General features: G+C 40.2%; 1 protein-coding gene across 1 annotated transcript in view; it reads right to left on the bottom strand.

Annotated features, from left to right (window-relative positions):
- LOC136747585 (neuron navigator 2) overlaps window positions 1-21,493 on the bottom strand; it is a 115,620-nt gene that overhangs the window by 78,417 nt on the left and 15,710 nt on the right. Inside the window, exons 2-4 of the mRNA XM_066700528.1 lie at window positions 10,045-10,162; window positions 7,550-7,602; window positions 361-433 (exon numbers count right to left, since the gene is read on the bottom strand). Of these exons, the coding sequence (XP_066556625.1) occupies window positions 361-433; window positions 7,550-7,602; window positions 10,045-10,162 (244 nt within the window). The remainder of the gene's footprint in view (window positions 1-360; window positions 434-7,549; window positions 7,603-10,044; window positions 10,163-21,493) is intronic.

Genomic DNA, 21,493 nt, shown 5'->3' with positions numbered 1-21,493 from the left:
CAGCGATGTGGCTGAAGAGACAATTTGGGAACATTCACAAACAGACTGGATAGGATCCTTGATCACTCAGTTATTAATGGACACCAAACGAGCACGATGGGGCGAATGGGCTCCTCTCGATTGGACACTTTCTTATGATCTTATGTTCTTAAATGACAACAGGGGCCAATGAGAACCATGAAGGCCACACTAACCCCCCATCTGGTAAACAAACATAAGCTTCACAAAAGATGTACTGATATTTACATCTACATCTACTTACCTTGGTGTTTTTATATACATTTTATATATACGCAGTGGTAGCAAAATCAAGAGCATGAGCACAAAAACAGCGAGATCAATCTGTATCGGCAGACTTACCTTCTGCAGACAGACCCTGTATGTTGACACCTTTGGCTGCTAAGAAGCTCAGGCAGGCATCAATGTTTTCAATCTGAAAAACAGGGAAGAGGAAAAGACATTTGACAAACTGTCATTTCTGGGAACAGTGTGATGCTGACACATTTTAAAATCCTGCGGATATACAGCGTACACCCAGTATGTGTTATAGGCACTCTGTTTTTTAATAAAGGGAACAATAAAGACTGGAAAAACCTGAGCTACAGGAAGATAGCTGGAGCAGACTTTGACCCGAACTTCAGAAACGCATGGCCTCGCCAAAGCTGCTTTACTATAAATCATGATCTACAAAAGGCACATACACCTTGATTTCTATGATTAATTGCACCTGCCCTTCCTCTCACTCATATCACCTCTTTAAAGTATAAAACTGCAGAGACATTGAGGTTTGACTTTTCCTTTCTTCCAAAGTGGTATACTGGCCCATAACAACTCTCATACCTCGCTTGTTTTGGGGAAATATTCCTAATGTTGTTGTTTTTCCACCATGTCTAGAGGCAGTTCAGAGGAGAGCAACCAGACTTATTCCAGGTCTGAAGGGAAAGTCCTACTGAGAGACTGAGGAACTGAACCTTTTCACCCTGGAACAGAGGAGACTACGTGGGGACTTGATCCAAGTCTTCAAAATCATGAAAGGCATCGACCACATCAAACCAGAGGAGCTTTTCCAGATCAGCAGGGACACACGCACCCGGGACACAAATGGAAATTGGGCTTCAAGGCACTCAAGACAGAAAACAGGAGACACTTCTTCACACAGAGAGGCGTCACAATCTGAACAAACTCCCCAGCGATGTGGCTGAAGAGACAATGTGGGATCATTCAAAAACAGACTGGATAGGATCCTTGATCACTTAGTTATTAATGGACACCAAACGAGCACGATGGGGCGAATGGCCTCCTCTCGATTGGACACTTTCTTATGTTCTTATGTCTCTTTGGAATGTGTTAGACAGCTCAACTCCCTGCCCCTTCAACTTTCTGCTTTGCAAGTCAAATACACCAATCAACACCTGCTTTTGGCCATCTGCAGGTGCATGTGTGCTGGGACGGGCTTTAAAAAACAAATTATTCCATAATACAGAGTAATTAGGATTGCTTGGGGGTGGGCAAATAAAATCAGCCTTTATTTCCTTACAGAGAGAAGAACATGAAAAAGTCAAAACAACAAGACCATTATCCAGGGTTGTATTTACTCTCTGTCGGTTGCTATGTAACACTGTAATCATGACCCGACTGCTGGTCCTTCCACGCTGTTAGTCAAATATGGTTCAGCAAAGGAATGGTGAGGTGCACGCTCTGGTCATACTCGAGAGCGCAGGTCAGAGAGCGGGGGTGAACAGAGCCATTCCTGCAAAACCACAAGGCCAGGACTACCTTGCTTATTATCCTTTGCCAGCTCAGCTCAATCCAGTCTCTGCACTTACTTAAAATGACATCAGCTTTATTGTAAACATAGGCAGACCTCATTTGCAAACACAATCTGTAGGTCAATTTAAGGTGAACAGCAGCATTTCGAGGCAAAACAAAGAGACTTGCAAAACCTTGTCTTTCTTCTGGATCAGTTTCTATCAAGGCACAGTACACTGAAAGCCGTACTTTTGTCAAAGGATGATATTAAACAATAAATCAATTCCTTGTGGAGTTTAGTTTACTCATCGGTTTATTTTCTAGTTAGGAAGAGTGATATTTTACTTTGCCCCCTATTTGAATAATCGAAATCAGATGGGTTTGTCATTTCGATAACATTGAATCAGTCTTCCTGTGATTAAAAGGCAGCAGTATAATTCAGTAGCAGGCGGAAAGAGGCCGCAAGCCACAGGATGACCCGAGCATGCAGCAGCTGTTTCAGTGACACATGCGTCTTTCAGTCCACCGAGAACGCAACACCAAAGCGCTCCTGGAATCTCTGGCCCGCCAGGGTCGGGATTCCACGCCTTTTAGAAATGATGACAGCATCACCGGACCCAATAAACACAATGTAAAAATATCCCCCCCTGCCCAATACATCAAAATAAGTCTACAGAGACCGGGAAGAACACATGGCTGTTTCTCAACAGGAAAATAAGCTGTGAATGTGTTAAATGCACATCTAAATCTAGTTATGATTCTTCTGTGAGAAACTCTCTCCTGCAACTGCCAAAGTGATCCTTTAAATACATGTGCAAATAATTCAGTTTTGTATCTGTTGTACAATTTACTTTGTCATTTTCATGTTAAAAATACACATGCACAATGCCTCCGCTGAACCCGATTCTAGTAAACAAAGTTTGCACCGGACTGTGTGAGAATCAGTAGCTAACCGAGTTCACTACTCCCATTCCCCTCCCCTCATATCAGCAGTACAGCCTTTCTGCTCCTGACACTGCCTTCCCTAACCCACCTGGGCACACACCTGGCATGTAAACACAGTGTGCACTAACACGTACACTAGGACTTCTACCATCACACACTGAAGCCTGTGCAACAAAGGTGAACTATCTGAACAACAACATAAACAGACAACAGATCTGAAAACAATTTCTACCGGGCAAATAATATACCAATTATGAAACAACATCTTACCTTATTCCCTTCTGCTCCCTACATGACTGCACAGCTGACACTTTAAAGGTAACAAATACATCACACTGGGTCCGTCGCTTTCTTATCTTTCTCAATTTGCATTGATTGCTACTGAAACCTGCAGTGGCACCATGTTGCCTTCTATCACCACCTACAGTTCTTAAAGCAAATATTTGCCCAGGGTTACGGAGAGGAAGGCTATAGGAGCTAGAAACATTCTTTTGAGATGAGAACTGGAATAAATTCAACATGGAAAAGTATGCTAATTTGCTGTCAGTTGTGAAGGAATCCAGTGGTGCAGGCCGGGTGTCATTTCAAGGAGCTCCAGTGAAATACCTGGCTGTCAAAGTCTGTCAAACAGATCAATCCTGTGAGAGGGTGGCACACTTGTACATTTCACTGAGAAATCGTACTGTACGCCACATGGCAAAACACAGGCGTGATATAAACAATTTCTATCTGAGACGCTGTTTAATATTAAATACACTACATAGATAACGCCCCCAGTATTGTTATCGCGCAAAAGGCAACAACTGTTGCTTTGTGCTCTCACTCAAATATCACTTAACCTTGTGTTACGGTTCAAAACATGATACAGACAATTTGTACAATCTATCCCCAGCAGAACATATGACACACAACTCCTTTTTTGAAGGATTATCTTTTACGAAAGACTGAGAGACAAGTAAAGCCAATGCTGTCCAAATATTTATTTCTTCTCCAGATAAATATAGGAAAGATGTTTTTTTAATGCACTCACAATACATGAAAGATTTGAAGTACTTACCATTCAAAAGTATTTATTCACAGAGGACACAAGTTCATGACACACAAATCATCCCACTGCTTAGCAATAAAGGCAATGCCTGGGTACAGCAGCCTAATCAGTTTGTATACAATGCGGCCTGGTAAAGAACAGGCAGCTCAAAGTTACACCCTCTTTACTTCTAAGACTCTGATGCACCTGCACTGGAACAAAGCAGCCCAGCTTTGCATGAGCACCGTCATCCTCCCAAAACACGACCAGGAGTTTGCTTTTCACCGCTGAACTGGCAGCACAATAAACACAAACGCGCAAAGGAGAAACATGGCTGGACACGCAGACTCATCTCACTGATCAAATATTAGCTTTGAATTATGATCGCATGTCAGCTCAGGTGTTCTCCCGTAATTCTTAATTATTATTGATTGATTTATTTATTGGCAGGTGCCTTTTTCCAGGGTGACTTACAGTTTACAATCTCTCTGCAATACTTTCCTAGATGAGTGTCTACCTTTACTTCTTAGCCTAATTAAACATCAATATAAACCAGATCATTTTAAATGTTTCTATACAATCAAATTTCACTGCAGTATCAAATTAAATTACTTTATTCAGTATTAGGTATTCCCCATTTTCCACCCTAATAATACCTGGAACATCAACATGAGTCGACATCAAAGTTTAAAGCGATGCCCAACACAAAAACCCAACTAGAAAAACAACCCAAACTGTGAAGCTAGTCTATGTTAACTGAGGAATAACCCTCAGTAATTGCCCATAAGCAAAATGTAACTAATGCCATCCCTAAACTTAATTCTAGTGGAAAAGGTTCCAAATGTGTCAACATATTAAAAAAAAGTCTGAAGTCTAAATGTAGCCCTAAGACCATTGTTACCTCCACCATTTTATTTTTGTTTAATCTTTAAAACGATTTGCCAAATGGTCTCAGAGTATGGCAAGCCAAATTATGATTTAGAGATACCTCTAAATCATTTAAAGATATCTTCAAATATTTAAAGATATCTCTAAATCATTTAGAGATATCTGCAAATCATGTCAAGATATCTCATTTAAAAGTACATTTAGAGATATCTTCAAATGACTTCCTGTATGTAGCCCAAGATTATCACTTCCAGTTAACTCGTCCATTTATTACTATGTAACTGAATAAGGAAACAGGAAGTGATAATCTCAGCCAAAACACAGAAAGTCATTTGAAGATATCTCTAAATGATTTGCAGATATCTTTAAATGATTTAGAGATATCTGCAAATCATTTAGAGAGATCTTTAAATATTTGAAGATATCTTTAAATGCATTTAGAGATATCTCTAAATGATAATTTGGCTTGCCATACTCAGAGGCCCCCAATTTTGTTGACCTCAGTTTAATCCCTTATTTAAAATGTAGCAAGTTCAGCTGCTGATAAACAGCTATACAAACAGCCACCGCAGTCACACTGTTGACACAGACGTCACTGAACTCCAAAGTTCAAAACAAATCATACCTACCTACCTACTGTAAATTCTAAGCAGACAAAGGTGAACAAAATACTGTTCAAAAGTGCGGCTCTTGCAAGGCCAGCTTTGCCATCCTCACACTGAAAGCACATCCCTGCATCACATGGCAGATCTACTAGACACCCCCAAGGCATACAGTACTAATCTCAGCTTCCAACAACAGTGCAGGTGAACATCACCTCATAACAGATCTCCAAAAGGGTTACATGTTTTGTTTTTTCTTCCATTAAATTCATAATTTCTCTACCCTGGATGAAAGAGGGTAGACCCTGGATTTGCAATAGGCAGCTAGAGAACACATGTCACTACTCCTCTGCTGAACGGTGAAATGAGGAACACTATTTCCTGGTGTAACTGGAATATTACAACTCGCTCACCGAAACCAGTCTGAATGCCTTTGTAGTCCCTTTAAGAGCAACAACAATAGAGATGGGATTGCAAGCCAGGTCAAACAATGGCTGTCTGCTGGATGTTCCTAAGTAGGCCAATGTTAACAGAGAATGTTTTCCTGTGTTATTTTAGGTTTGTTTTGTTGTGTTTTTTTGCAATACGGTGCCAATGTCGCTCCTGGTTTAGACATGTAAATGTGAGGGCCTTCTCTTAGGTGTCTATTATTAGAGTTCAGGATCAGAGGACCAAACACGGCGGAGCAAACAGTTGTAAAAAAACATCCAAATCCAACCCGAAGCTGCCCTGAAGCATCCCAGGTTCAACTTGAAATGCATCTTTCAACAGTTTGTCTTACCTTCTGAAATAATTCCACAACTTTTCCAGATTTCAGAGTTTTACCCACAAGTGTTGAGAATAACATAAAACCGCAATGAGAGCAAGATTGCTGGACTTGATCGGTGGCATTTATTTAGTCATGACCATCTTATGTTATCATCCACACAGTAGCCACAGTGAAGGGGCTGATGGGATTGTGCGTTTATATCTATCATCAATGTCGGATGCATCTCTCCGAGCTATGCAGTGTACTAACTACATGCATTTCTAAAAGCTCCAGCAGTGTAATTGTATGCAATATAGGACTTGATGTGGTATGCATATTTTTTGTGTAACATTTAAGATAAAGTATAATAAAGTTTCTAAATGCACTTAATCCTAGTGATAGCACAGATGAAGGCAGCTTATTTCCCCAGACTATCAATATCACCAGCTCTTGCAAACGCTGAGACTCCTATCTGACAAGCAGTGTAAACGTCTGATGTGGGGGAGTGTCAGAAGAACTTCTAAAGTATTTAACACTAGCAGCAGTCAGCCACATACACTTTCCTTTATTGTACTTATCTCTTATACTTAATCATTATTACAGTAACTTCATAAAGTAGCTAGTTTGTCTTCATATATTCTTTCCCCATCCAAAAAAGATACAGGCACAATAGCAGTAGCAGAAATTAATTATTTTAAACTAATAACTAGCAATAACAAAAAAATATGATTTTATTGAATAAACAGATCCGATTTTCAACAGATATGGTCCTACAGTGTTTGAAAATGATGCGTTTGGTTTTCAGATGTGCAGCAATCAAGATAAATGGGGCATAATTTGTGTTGCTTAAAACACATCAATGTATTCCACGTTAAACACTACAAATGTGCCTAACCGCTCTGTGTACACCTGCTTGGTCCCTTTCCTCGGTGCACCCCACCTCCGAGCTATTCCACTGAACCCCACAGCCCCACTTGCCAGGCCTGGGTATTATTCAGCAAAGCCATTTTCTAAATTGCAGCTCCCAGCAACTACTGACCCCCCTGCAGTAAGTGTGTTTTTGTTTTGTTTGTCAGCATGATCAATAACCTGAAAGTTCACATCTTTAAAGCATTATAATTACAGGGGAGAAAGTAAACAAGGGGGAGAACTAGCATTTTAGGCAAGTCAACTGGAAAGACTGCGCATTTCTCCTCTAATGGTTCTATGCTAATTAATTCCGATAATTAAACGGTGGGCTCCGGCACTTCAGCAGAATAGATGAATAATTTGAAGGTGCGAGTGTTTTTTTTCTCCAGTGCCGCCAACATGTATTTAATCGCACGGCTCAGCGTTGTGTTTAACACTGAACAAGCCATTAAACCTGATTAATTAAGTGATCACTTGAAAACTGATTTCAGAGAACAATGGTTAAATTGGGATCATTTCAGGACCCTAAAACACCTTTTCTTTTCCTATTATGATGTTGACGATGATGGATTCATTTCCAGGATGGTAGTCTGTCTAATATTCGACAACAAATACACAATGAGCAGCAAAGTCATGCAACTCCTAGATCAACACATACACAATGAATAAAATGTCACTCACCATCTGAGACCGACTCTTTGGGCATCCATTGATATCTTCAATCTTCTCGTTTGCTAGATGGAGGAGAGAGAAATTAGAGCTTTTCTTTAGAGATACCCACGGCACAGCGCACTTCTCTCGGCTGTTCCCGGTGACTGAGGCGAGAGGCCTGCTGCTAGCCAGAAGAAGCCGGTGCCCCACATTAATGAAATCCAATCTTATCAAAGCAAATGTGCGAGGGCCTGAGAGCCATCAGCAAACTTGTTGGGCTATTCTCATGGGCTCTCCCTGCCCAGCCCACAGCAGCTGAAACAAGGTCGTGCACTAAAATGCAGACAACTGTGCTGACAGCACCTCTTCAAGGGGCCGTCGGACTTCCCTCCGCTGCCTCACCACAATCAATACCACCTACACTGCAGGAAGGCAGAAACTCCCCGTTTTCGATGGATTAGCTCTTCTCAAGTACACTGCTCAGTACAACCAGTTCAATCTGTTACACGCACAGACAGGAGATATGCATTACAGGAAAACGCGCCTCTATGGACAGCTGTTTACTTCAATCCTTTCTTTTAAGAGAAGGGGAAAAATGTAAACACATGTACAGAAGCCTTATGCCGTGTTGTCATGTCATAACTTTAAAAAAAAATTAAAATCAACTTGAGCAGTTTTTAGGAATAAGACATATACAAGGATTAATGTGGAATATGTCTATAGTTTACCGGAGTATCTCCCATCTACAACACATCTTCAGTAAGCAAAATACAACCACAGTAAAAACTTGTCTATAATATTTTAAGATGCAAGCATTTCATTTGGCCATTGATCTCATTCTGATAGTCCAGTGCATTTCACTACTCAATGAAGGAATGTCAATCCAGTGTGCAAGGAAGCGGGGCCAGATAGACTCTCCTGGAAATTGAGATTGAAGGGTCAGAGGGCGGAGCGCACCACCAGAGAAGAGGGGCTTTTCTACATATTCCACCCGAGACAATAATATATACGTATTTATATTCATATATCCTCCTTGTAAATGTGCTTCGTTCATAATTATAAGTTGCATTACTGTTGTCCGGCCCACTCTTTAAGAATCTCCTGGAAGGCGTTTTAAATCCACACACAACACAACATCTTTGGAGAGCAAATTGGTTCCCTGTGTGACTCTCTGCGTGTCTGCTGCCCCCGCTCTCTTCAGAAGCAGTAGGACGTCAGGATAAATTGGGTGGTATAATATTTCATGACGTCTCCAGAAAAAGCAGGGAAAACACAGATGGGAGCCACATGCGGCCTCTCCAGCAAGTGCAGTCAGCTGTTGGGCAGTCTGGGCATTTCCCCTCTGAAATCAACACCAGCGTTCACCTATTTCGGTTCATTGTTGCCGGTCGGGGGTGGGACGGCATGTGACAGAATGTCTTTCACCTTTCAATCGCTCAATAAGGAGGGAGACTCAGAGAGAGAGAGGCCACAGCGATCTGTACAGCAGGGTGTTTCTTTGATATTTTTGAATGTGTGACCACCCCGTTTTCTTGTTAATTCACAATGTATGAATCAGCAACACATTTCCATGGATACATTTATGAAGCACAATAAAATAACATATAAAAACATGAAATAACAGCTGAAATCAATGTAGACAGAATCTTCCCTCAAATGTAATTATATATAATTAATGATGTATAATTTATGACCTCAATAACTGGGAAGATAAAGTTAAGAAAACCTGAGAGAAATCTAATTCATAACAGATTCATTTGTACCATTATCACAAATTCTACTTTTGATTTAAAAAACTGCAAGCAGTAATTAGAGCAATGAATTCCATATTTTTCAAATTAAACATTTCCTCTAGATTTAAGGACTAGATTAAGCTTTATATACAATATAGGCAATTACTGTATACTGTTATATTTATATATAAATAAATAAATATAAAACAGTATACAGTAATTGCATTGACAGGAAAGATTCCCTGAGCTGAACTCATATTTCTGAACACAATATAATAAAATAAAGGGGAATAAAGGTGCTCTGTGTGGTAGTAACAGTACCATCGCCCTACTGTAAGCCTCAGGACCTTCACACTGCTCAGTGGGTTTGACCTGAGCCTCAGGTATCGGTGTGACTCAGGACTTTTTCCACAAAAAAGCAACACTGAGAAGATGACAGGTTTTGTTAAAGCCAGTAACAATGAGGCAGCGTTTATGGAACATAAATTATAAAGTAAAACCAACCGCTAAGAACAGATCAAGAACGAAAAGGAAATATACAAATTCACCAAACTTTCCCAAACTGTTCCTGCCACCAGTTTCCACCTGCCTGTCTGTAAAATAGGAGATGTGAAAAGTAATGTATATTGTCACACACAGGTCAACAACCATTAACTAATGATCAGTCTAAGACGTTTTTTAATTTGAAGGAAAGAGCAAATACAAGGAAGAATAAAATTAATGCAAAAAATAGCCTAAACTTATGAAGCAGCACAAAACAAAAAAAGTGTTGAAGACGATCTACTTACTTACCTACAACCTGTATGATCTCCGCCAGCAGCACCCCATCTGTGACATCCTGCTGAAGGTCCTTAATGAGACGCCGATGGCCTGACTTTGCCAGATAATGGTTGGCCCAATCAGTGTAAATCTGTACAACAAAAAAAGAAAAAGAGGAACATTCTTACTCCGCTGGCAGTAGGGTTGAACGCCACACCTCTTAAAAGACAATTAAGCACAAGCAGAACATTAAAAAAACTAATTATTTCTCTATATATATAAATAAATATAAAGGTTGTGAAGAGGAATAAGGACATAAGAGAAAACTTGCTTTTCCTCAGCTGGATCCAGCATATTGGCATGGTATTCAAATTAAAAGCATTGTATACAATTCAAGTATTCAGGCTCCGCTAGCGCTTCTTTCAAATGAGGAGTCTGACATCACAGCTTAAGACAGACTGGGCCTTCACTGGCCAAGAGGGGCTGAATGCAGTATCAGACAAGCGTCTGAATAATCTGAATAGCTTTGTTTATAATTGGGCGTTTTTAAACGGCTTCTCCGTCATACTGGCATCTCATTACAAGACGTCTGTATGCAAACATTAAACCGCCACTGCTGAGGAACTTATGAGATTATACTGTTAAATAATACAGAGTGCTGTTTCTATAGAGGGGCTTTACGGCAGGAGAGTTCTTCCACAAAACACAGACGCCAGGGGGGAGCGGGGGACTGCCAAGTGAGTAGTGCTCCACAAGAAAAAGGGAACCATTTGGACAGCTTGGAGATCATGCACATGTTTTTGTCTACCAAAGGCTACAAACTATAACATTACTGTTATTATTTCATGAAATTAAGATGCAGAATAAAGAACTGCAAAGGCACATGTTGTTAATTAGTGCAACTCCCTCGCCCCCCCAGGCGGTAAAAAGAAACAGAAATTCGTCATAACTTTTCATCTCGTGTTCTGGTTATTCATCCTCCAGCACGGATTTGTTTTTTTTCCAATTGCAATTTATTTCTCCTGTGTTCCAGATGATCGTAAAACTACCTAAGTGTTCCCTCCATTGGTAGCAATTCATACAGTCGCACTGATACTCCTGTCACATACACAGTGGAGGCTTGACTGTTCAGACTGTTCCCAGTTCTACTGTGGGATTCAAAGCCAAAAGGATACACACGTCTGACTGATAGCATACCCACAGGGGGTTGCATTTCAGGGGTGGATCCTTCGGGTTAAAGAAAGTGAAAGATACAATTCTTAGTCTTATTATTATTATTATTATTATTATTATTATTATTATTATTATTATTATTATTGTTGTTGTTGTTGTTGTAACCATAATAGTAAAAGCAGCATTACTAGTTTTCTAGGTTTTACAATAAAGAAACTAAATACTAGGGTGCATGTTACAGAGCAAAAATGTTTTTTAATCGCCATACCTGTAAGAACAAAATATCGTAGGTCATTCATAAGGCATGCTTAGTCATTTAAAATGTATACAGTAATTATGGAAGCATGTTAGGAAGTTCTGTGAAAGGGTCAAGACGTTCACTGAATGACTTCAGATGCTGCCAGAGATCTGGGAGGGCCGTTTCCCCAGAGGAATGTCAGAAATGCTTGTTTGGCTGCCCTTGCAACACAGTGCAAGTGTTTTCATTTGACTGTTATTGTTCCTTTGATAAAAATGTGTATTTAAAGTGCTCTTAACGTGAAGTCCGTACACACATTCGCCGACTCACTACCGCAGCTCTAGACAGTGTTTCCTGCATTTCAAGTCCGAAGTGTTTGTGCCCTAAAGGTCAAATCCATTCCAGTCACCTTCTGCAATGCAGAGACCAGACTGAACCGCATACCAGTGACCTGGAATTTGTCTGAAGAGCGGACTAATGATTCTCTGTGATATTAATCAAGGCCTGATCATTATTATTTTGGGACATTATATGGCAGGCTACACTCATGTAGGGCTTTGATTAGAAACCACCACAACCTGTGAATTACTCAACGGAAATGACTCACTCCTCCCTGGATAAAAATAACAGGTGCACAACTTTTCCACATCAAACATAAAGCAGCCGCACTTTCGTGTTGTGTCCAAGGCAAGTCTTACAAAAACATCACAACACTGAGCATGAGGCTGAATAATAGATGGGGAGGAACTTCTCTGAAGTCTGAACTGGGTTAGAATGGTCTCAGTAATTAAAAAGCAAGTAAAATAACTAGATCTGTCATTCACAGAAGATTGATGGTATTCCGTCTGTTGCTTTCTAAGGAAAGCAAAGTTCAACTGATTCCATCTGCAGGACATTGCGACTATCACAAACAGACTGATCTTTTAAGCAGAAACTGGGAAGTCACCATAAAACACATGCAAAGTGAATTATTCACACAGAGTCATCAACAAACTCCCCAGCGATGTGGCTGAAGAGACAATTTGGGAACATTCAAAAACAGACTGGATAGGATCCTTGATCACTTAGTTTTTAATGGACACCAAACAAGCACGATGGGGCGAATGGCCTCCTCTCGACTGGACACTTTATGTTTCAGCTGGTACTGTGACATGAATGATGAGAATCTAACCTCACATATGACATAACACTATATTGTGCACAAGTAAATCAGCCCAATATCTAGGGTTGCCGGGGACATTGTTAGAGCATCGTAGTGCATATCCATGTCATTGTGAGTACACACTGCACAGAATGATATATAGATATATTGCACCAAGCGTCTAAAGAAGGCCTACACTCCCAATTAAAGTTATGGCTCATCAGTAAAAATTGTTGCAAAAATGTATTCAATTTCACATCTGAGAGCAGGTGTCGTTTGCGCAGGAGAAAGGGATGAGAGTAGGGGTTATAATAACGAGATTCAGTGGAAATTAATTTGGAATCTGAGGGCAATCCTGTTAACTTCAAACAGCATCTTACAGTATACCACAAGGGCAAAAAGATGATGTATCCTATTGGGAACTTAGTCTGGTGTCTGGATCTAACATTCTTTTATTGAAATGGGGGGGATTAGATCTCCTTTAATCTGCTGCTTGTCTCTATCAGGCTGACAGATAGACACACCGAATTTAAATGTCAAAGGGCGCTCACTGAATTTTATTGAAAATGTTAAGAATTTAACATTTTCCAAATCATGTTCAATAGCTAGTGAGTGACATGTTATTCCAGATTGTGTTTTCCAAATCCTTAACATATAAACAGATATCCTCAATCACTCTAAAACATCTAAGTTTATCTTTACATTTAAGAAACAAACAACAAAAACACATTATGCTAACAGATTATTTTATTTCCCAACAATCTGGCTTCCAGATTTGAAGCATCACAGTTAATTAGCAAACCTTCTTTCGGCTGAGCATCCTAAAGCTTTAGAGCAGTAAATTGTTGAAACGACTCACTATTTGGAGTTGATATTATGTTATCAACAAAGCTTGAATCATCTTTACAACGAGACCACCCCCTCCCCCAGTCACCGGAGTGGAAGCTACATGACTCAATACCGCATGACTAGTCATTCAAGCTGGCCACAGTAACGTTTACCACAAACTGAATTCATCTCCATAGCCTTTCATTTTCATCCGCAGAACATTGTAGTGGAATGTGACAAAACACGACACTACAAAGCCTTTTTCTGTGTTGTGATCATATTACTCATTAACCTTGCCTGCCACAACAGCAATGAAGACCGAACAGACCCAATCAACCGTTCAGTCGGTTTGACTCATGCCATATTTTTAAGAGCACTGCAACTCTGAGTATTACACACTGCACATTGGGATGGCGCAAAAATGTTCATTCAAATGTAAGTGGTTTATTATTGCATTTCATTACAGTCAAGCACACGACCTTGTGTATTCTATAGACACCGTTTTTTCTCCTAGATCCATATCCATGTTTGAGAGAACAGGTGTTTTGTAGTACTCTCTAAACTACTATACAATAAAGTTTATAAATGACCCGAGAATGCAGGCAGGTTGCTGTGTTTTCATGTTTAACATTCTTTGCAAAGCCTGGAAATGAACTTTCACAACAGTAAGATTGCTTCTAGGTAACTACAACAAATACACAGTGAGACCAGCATATAGCTCTCTCTTATAACAGATAGATGACTGATTTAACAATAAACATAAACCTCGACCGCAGTTGTTTCAGCTAATGATAAGCCACATGTAAACATCGTCCTTCCCGGCGCCAAAGGTCTGTGCTCTTAAACACTCTCGTTAATAGATCCCCATTACACTGGTTAGATATAAAGGAAACTTCCCAGGGAAGTAAAACACTTTAATGAGTCAAGTCATTATGTCCAAATTTATTGGAGGTTAAAAGATGGAGGAAGGGGCAAAGAAAACACCTGCGTGACATTAAAACGTCGAGTTACTGCGATGACATTTTTTAAACTCTGAGTCAATAACCAGCTAAATCCATATTATTAAACACTGATCGGATCACGTAAGAATGAGATACAGCACAAAGCAAAAGAAAAACTTCACAGTTTGTAAAACCTTGGCTGCATATATTTACTACAATGTTTAAGTCCTTAAACTTTATGAAGATCAAATGTTGATGGAGTCCCACTCTTTCAATCCTTCTACCTTAGTGCCAAACAGATGCCACCTCAGGTCCAATATTCAAGAAGGTTAGAAAGTTATAATATCCCAATGAAGATGTGTATTATTGGAATTACAGGAAAAATACAAAGACACAACATGGTTAAACCAAGAATTAGAAACCCCTTCCAACAACTGTTAGAGACAAGTTGCAAGTCAAGTCCATTAGCTAAGTTGCTTTTAAAAGTCACCTGCTATCGAGGCTCACAAATTGTGAAATTGAGGTGCTTTCCTTCGCCAAGGGTCTCTCTCCCGCTGTGCCATAAATAAAATGCCCTTACCGATTTATAGTGCTCATAAGACAGTCTGCTCTGGCCGCACACTGGAGGCCTCAGGCCCATGTTGATTGCCATCTTCAGCCTCACGGAGAAACATCTAGAGTGCTGGCTCTCACACAGCGAGAGGTGCCGTGGAGGCGAGTGATATACACCGGCACATGGAGACGGGAAGGTTAAATTTAGCCATGTTCTCCCTTCCCTCTAAGAGTTTTTCTTCACACTGAAAATGACATCTTATTCCTCCCAGCAGTGTCTACTGTGCTGCTTAGCCCACCCTGACTCAGCCCCCGTCTCATCCCCAGCATTTAACTCTCCCCTCCCCTTCTAGGTACACAAAAGTTCAAGCCCAGACAATGTAAAAAGGATTAGTGTGTTCTCGAGGGTCACAGACCTCTGACAGGCAAATACGAAGAGCCCGGTGGCTGAAACGGTGAGAGAGCTTCACTGCCTCGTAAAGCTCAACACCTGGTACAGTAAAAAAATAAAACTGAAACGAAACTCTGGAGCCGGCAAGCACTTGTAAACAGAAACGGCAACACAACCAAGGAGGTTTTCTTTCTTCTGCTGCCTTGTAAACAATCCAATCATTACCTTAGTTTCTCTAATCATGCAAGGGAGTGGGTCTATTTGAAGTTTTCCTTAACAGGCAGCCTGCTAGATTGGCTTATCTGAAAGTTAAATCCCTTTTAAAGCGCAAATGGACATCCAGAAGAAAGACAAACAGTAAGCCGTGTGTTAAAGTTATCTCCAGACTTCATTGATTTTGGCAGAGCATTCGATGTCTCGCCTGCAGCCACTAATATCATAACTTGTAAACCACTGCTTAAATTATTCTGAAATGGAGCTGTCAGGTGGAGAAAAATTTATACTCGCACAAAGTTGTAATCAAGGAAATTATAGTAATGCAGTCACAAGTTCCTTGGCAGCAGCACACTACTAACATCACTGAACTAACAAAAGATGTGTCTACTTTTAGCAATTTTAATTAATCAGTTTAGAGAAAACATAGAAAGAAAATAAAGCCACTGGTTTCCACCTTGATTAACTGACAAATCTGTTGCCACAATCAACCTCAGCCATTATTACCGTAGGTGCACTTATTGGCCAGAGAAAACAAACCCGAGAGGTAAACTGCATAAGCCTGATGGTTGCCATTAAAGTGTGATGGGAAAACCCCCCCACAAAAACATGGCACAAGAGAGGCTTGTGTATTTCAACAGCCTGGCACACTCCACTTGCCGTGCCAAAGCAGTTCAGCAGAAACAACAGTCTTCATGCGTCTCATTCATCTGCCTGCTGTGGCAGGAGCATGCAGCCGCCCAGACGTTAAGATTAACGGCGCGGGGCAGACGTGTCTCTCAGCCCTGAATTACTTACCTGTACAGTAATCGGAGGACGTCTGCCCATAAAACCCCCCACGAAAGCCCAAGTGTGCTGCTCAGCAATTACATTTCCTGTCAAAACCCTGACAAACAGCATCTCACTTCCCGAGCTGAAGCCGATGAGAGACCCGCGGTGTGGCGCTCACAGGAGAGAGAGGCCACTGCCATTCACCTTTCCAAAGACAGCAAGGGCACGCTTTAATTTAGTGCGTAATTCAGACCATTACACCAGCAAATTCAATTCGAATGTGAGGGAATTAAAAAGGAAGAAAGGAATTAAAACAGGAAGGCAGGATGCCTGTATAAAGCAAATTCACGTTATTTTTCACATTGATATTTTGGTACACTACCTTAATATTTAATACTCCTGTCAGCTCACCTTACACTTGACTGATGCTTACAATTATCCCCAGCATTGTTCTTATAGGGCGTTTTTATGGGTCTATTCCGTTAACCTGTCTGGCTTCATAGTGTTAAGCAGAGAAATTAGATTTGAAGAGATTTATGCTTACCATTATTAAACTGCAGGCTATTTAAAGTTTTCCCAGAGTGAAGCGTTACTAGGATGTGCAGGTGAGGCAGGGCTCTGAACCCCATGATAAGGCTGTAATAGTAATAATAATAATATAATAATAATAATAATAATAATAATAATAATAATAATAATAATAATAATAATCCAACCCTGAGATAGAAGAAACTGGAGAAAAAATAATCATATTAAGCAACTCCATCTGCATCCTATAAAAAGGTCATAAGATAATTCTACTAGTAAAACGACACAAAGTGTTGAATGTTGAATTAATTTCCACAGCAGCTTTAGATCTAATCTAATAATCTCGCGGTTGACCATATGCTCCCCAGATGTCATTTACATGTTACTGTACAAGCTGACGTTCGTGTTCACTCAATTTTATGCCGCCTGTTCTCACTTACACTGCCAGCTCCTCCAGCTCACCTCACCATTTCCAGCACCCACACCCCCCAGCCCGTACAGAAGCTGATATAAGCACGGCATTCAAAGCAGAAGCACACAATTTGCATATACGCGATGAAAACAGATTATAGATTCTGATTTCCACCAACACAACAGGCTGCTCTTCCAAGATAAGTCCTACAAAAGCACCCCCCATTCACACACACACTTCAAAAACAGCATGCAGTTAGCAAAAAAAAAACAAGCTGCTTTCTGTGGGGTCAATAAAAACTTAAGCACCAGGCCAACAGACAATAAAAGTACTCCCCTGCTCACGACAGTTTGGTTAACTCCGAGAGTAAGAGTTAGGCTACACTCTCCAATTTGGAATTTATTTAAACTGTTTTACAGGAATTTAAAAATAAAATAAAAAAGGCTTAAGCTTATCATTAAACATGCCTAGAACTAATTGCTATTCACAGCAGCTCGTATAAACTTATCAGCGTGTGTTTACAATTCACAATTCAAGAGAAGCATTGCAAATATATTCACAACAGGCTTTACAAAATTAATTTAATGCCTTTGAACTTCAAAAGAGCATTTCTAGGGTTATTATGCTTCCGAGATGTACGTTGGCACAGCGTTGTTTTCTTGGCACATGCTCCTGCCACTCACTGAAGTATTGCAAACTGAATTTCAGAAAACCAGTACACTCTGCAATTGCACTAATAACAATAATCAATTAATATCTTGTGACTCCACAAAAGTATCATCCCACAAATGTAAACTTCCAGCGTGTATATATAAAAGTCATGGCTGTTCTGCTTTGCTCTGAAACCCTTTTCCATTACATGTTAAGGCTTTCTACTGGTTTTCCTGACGTTTGGAAGAGAGGCTAGTTTTCAGCAGGCACTGCAATCTCTCCTAATTAAATCCAATCGCTGCCATGTATTCCTCACATCTGTTAATGGTTATGAGAGAATATCTTCTTGATCTCTCATACTACAGAATCCCTGCAGATGGCCAATGGATAATTGATGGATGCATTTCCCTATAGATACACTATCATGTGTCACTTGTGATAGAAGACGTTGGGGTCAAGGTGTAATCAATTACCTCACTGCCGCTGCTGAGAAAGTGACCTGGGAAGACCAGCAACACAGTCCGAGGGTACATTGGTAAAACAACACTGGTGCTTCCTAGAAGAGCCATATCCACACACAATGCACATTGCCAGGAGAAGCACATGGCTGTCATGTGTACAAACAGCGCACAGAATGCAAACTATAACAAATCCCACATCGGATATACAATAGTCAAAATAAAGCAGGCTACTGTACATAACTATTGACAATGCAGAAAAAGCCAACAGCATAAAGAAGGCTATGCTTTTGAATACCCTGTCATATGATGCACATCTAAATATATACATCACATATTCATCCTAACAGTTTGGTTTTATTGCCTTTTTACACCTTTATTTCTCAACCACATTGACCTCATTCACTGTCACTGTAAATCCAGCTAAACCCGTGAATATAAATCTCCCTTCACAGAAGCACACATAAATTGAAATGATGACAGCTCACAGGACTACAGATCGGGTACGCTGAACTTTTATCCTAAGATAAATGGGAAAACAAAAATGTCATTTCAAATCTAGCACTGGAAGAAAGCGAATCAGTACTCTGAGGAAACGCAGTTCAGTCTGAGGCAATGCTGTAGAAACGTGGGGAAACGATGATTGACTTCCCCAACTGGACTCCATATGCCGACTCCAATACCGGTTTATTACAGCTCAGTAAACCATTTCCGATGCATCAATCTCTTGGCGGCAATGCACAGTGGTCCAAGACATACATTTAATCTGTTTAATGTAATGCTGACCAGAATGCAAACCCCTTGGAAACAAAGAAAACCATCATAATCCCCCTTTGTTCAAAGCTATTCTTTCTTCTTTTTTCAAGGGTTATGTATTTAGTCTGAGGAAAGCTTGGAACTAAATGAACAGCACTTTTCCCCCCACCTGTTTATTTCTTCTTCTTTCATGAGTCTGCAGTAAATCATCTCTCAAAATAATACCACCTGGAGCTCTCGAGTTGCCAAAAGGAAAAAAAATAATAATAATAAAACACATGGTCAGTTCCAAATAATGCTGGCAGCCATTCAGGGTGCTTGTGAAAATCTGTTTTAATTAATCAAAAATGCAGCAGTACAGGAGGAAATACAAACGCAAATTGGAATCAAGGCCATCATAGAAAGCATGGGCTCAGTTCTCCACCCCATCCCCCAAAAACAACGACCTGCCTGACTTGCATCTACAAGCCTTGACCTGCAAGTCATCCAGTGGCTGTCCCTGTCCCTATAAACTGCTCACCACAGACATAAATCACTGTTCCAGTCTATATTCCCAGTGACATTCAAAAGCCAGGAACAATGTAAAGGGTCATGGTTTGGGCCACCACCCAAGATGAGAAACAGAAGGTTTATTGGAAATCAATACTGTGAATCAATACCCTCAACAGGTTACAGTGTATTAAAACAGTTTGTTGGCATCATAACCATTTCAAGGCCTGGAAAACAGATGTTCGATAATTGTGGACAAACCCCATGTGATGCGTTTGCTTTCTTCCAGGAAGCAATTCCCAGTGCAGCCCGGTCTCTTCCAGATTACACTAAGTACTGTATGGCAAATTAATGACAATAACCTCCATCGGATCCATCGAGTCACGGCATCAAGATGAGGTGGCAATGCTTGACAATATACTGCACGGCATTCTGAGTTTGGACCTGACTGAGAAACTCTCTCCAACTGTGAAAACGTTTCACCAGAGGGAGTTTTAACTAGCACTGGTGGCAGAGATGTGCCTTGATCACAGACGGCTATTACTGCTCGTACAGCATACTTAACACAAGATGACCTCTATGCTGTGTAAAGCGACGCTGCATTGATGCAGTGCAACGTTAACAGTGTTTCAGAGCATATATTCACAAACAGCAGCAACCATACTTACATATTTACCCATGGAGACAATTTAGACAATTTCAAATTCAGCTTCTTCCCCCCCGTTTGATCCCCAAGGATACCAAACATGTATACAGAACCTACTTTAACAAATCAAACTAGAGTCGAAGCAAATTACTTCAAGTCTTGTAGGATGCTAACCCATGACAAAGACAGTGTGGTTTAAGAGATGATTGTTGTGTAAACTTCGCAAACTTGTGTATACAAGGATTTAAATTGCATCCTTTTCAGAAATGTTCTTTTAATTTACTTCTATTGACCTTTGTGGACATGACCTAAAAGCCACCATTTATGTTTCATGACCAAAAATGTGATTTCCACCAAGTTAAATGATCTGCATCAACTGCTTTCCATGCACTAGAAATGTTGATCGTAAACCAAAAAATAAACTAAAGAAATCAAGTAAAATCCAACACAGAAAATATACAGTATAGATATCCTACGCAAGGAGAGGAATTGTGGTAATGTTTTAGAAACCACAGAAAACCCGTCATCTTTCGTTTGTTTTTTAACATCAAGTCTACATAAACATAAACAGTGCAGTGTTTAAAGTGGCTCTAGCCTGCAGTGTATATATTACAGCTGTTAATGACTTGTCTCTGGCTGCATACGGCTGATCAAAGCCACGTGATTTCAAAGTGAAGGTGCCGGACACCCTCAGATTACAATCACTGAGGACCGAACAGCGGAGCAGCAATCTAGAGTTACCATTACCTCAGAGTACAGACAGAGGAGCATGTGAACTCTTTCCATGTGTTTTAAAAAGAAAACAAAGCAACTCATCCCACGGGATTCATAAACACCCTGCCCTAAAATGCAGACAGTGTGAGAAATGAAAAGCTTATTTTTTTTAAATAGTCCCTTTAGTCAAAAGAGCACTTTACAGCTCCCCCCTGAATGGGGATCGTTTTAAAGACATGTAGACATCTTGTGAACCTGCGGAGACCTTAGGATAACAAATTTAACATGACGAGGAAGTTTTCATATTTTTCATTTTATAGCCATTCTGAAATTCTAACTTGTGTAAGATCTGTGTAGCAATTTCTGAATGTACTTTGAAATAATCTGACCAATTTCTACAGAGATCTGTATCCTTAACTGTGATCTTCAGTCACACAGGGATATGAACCACTCACACTCAGATATCCAGATTCTGTACTCTGAACAGACTGTCTTTAGACATAAAAAAAATAAATGTTTAGTTTCTGATTATGAGTTGGGAGGTGGGGGGCAGTAAAGACATTCAGAGTGATATTAAAAA

This window comes from Amia ocellicauda, chromosome 4 (genome assembly GCF_036373705.1).
Source record: "Amia ocellicauda isolate fAmiCal2 chromosome 4, fAmiCal2.hap1, whole genome shotgun sequence".
NCBI lineage: Eukaryota > Metazoa > Chordata > Actinopteri > Amiiformes > Amiidae > Amia > Amia ocellicauda.
This window is presented reverse-complemented; position numbering and strand designations above follow the sequence as displayed.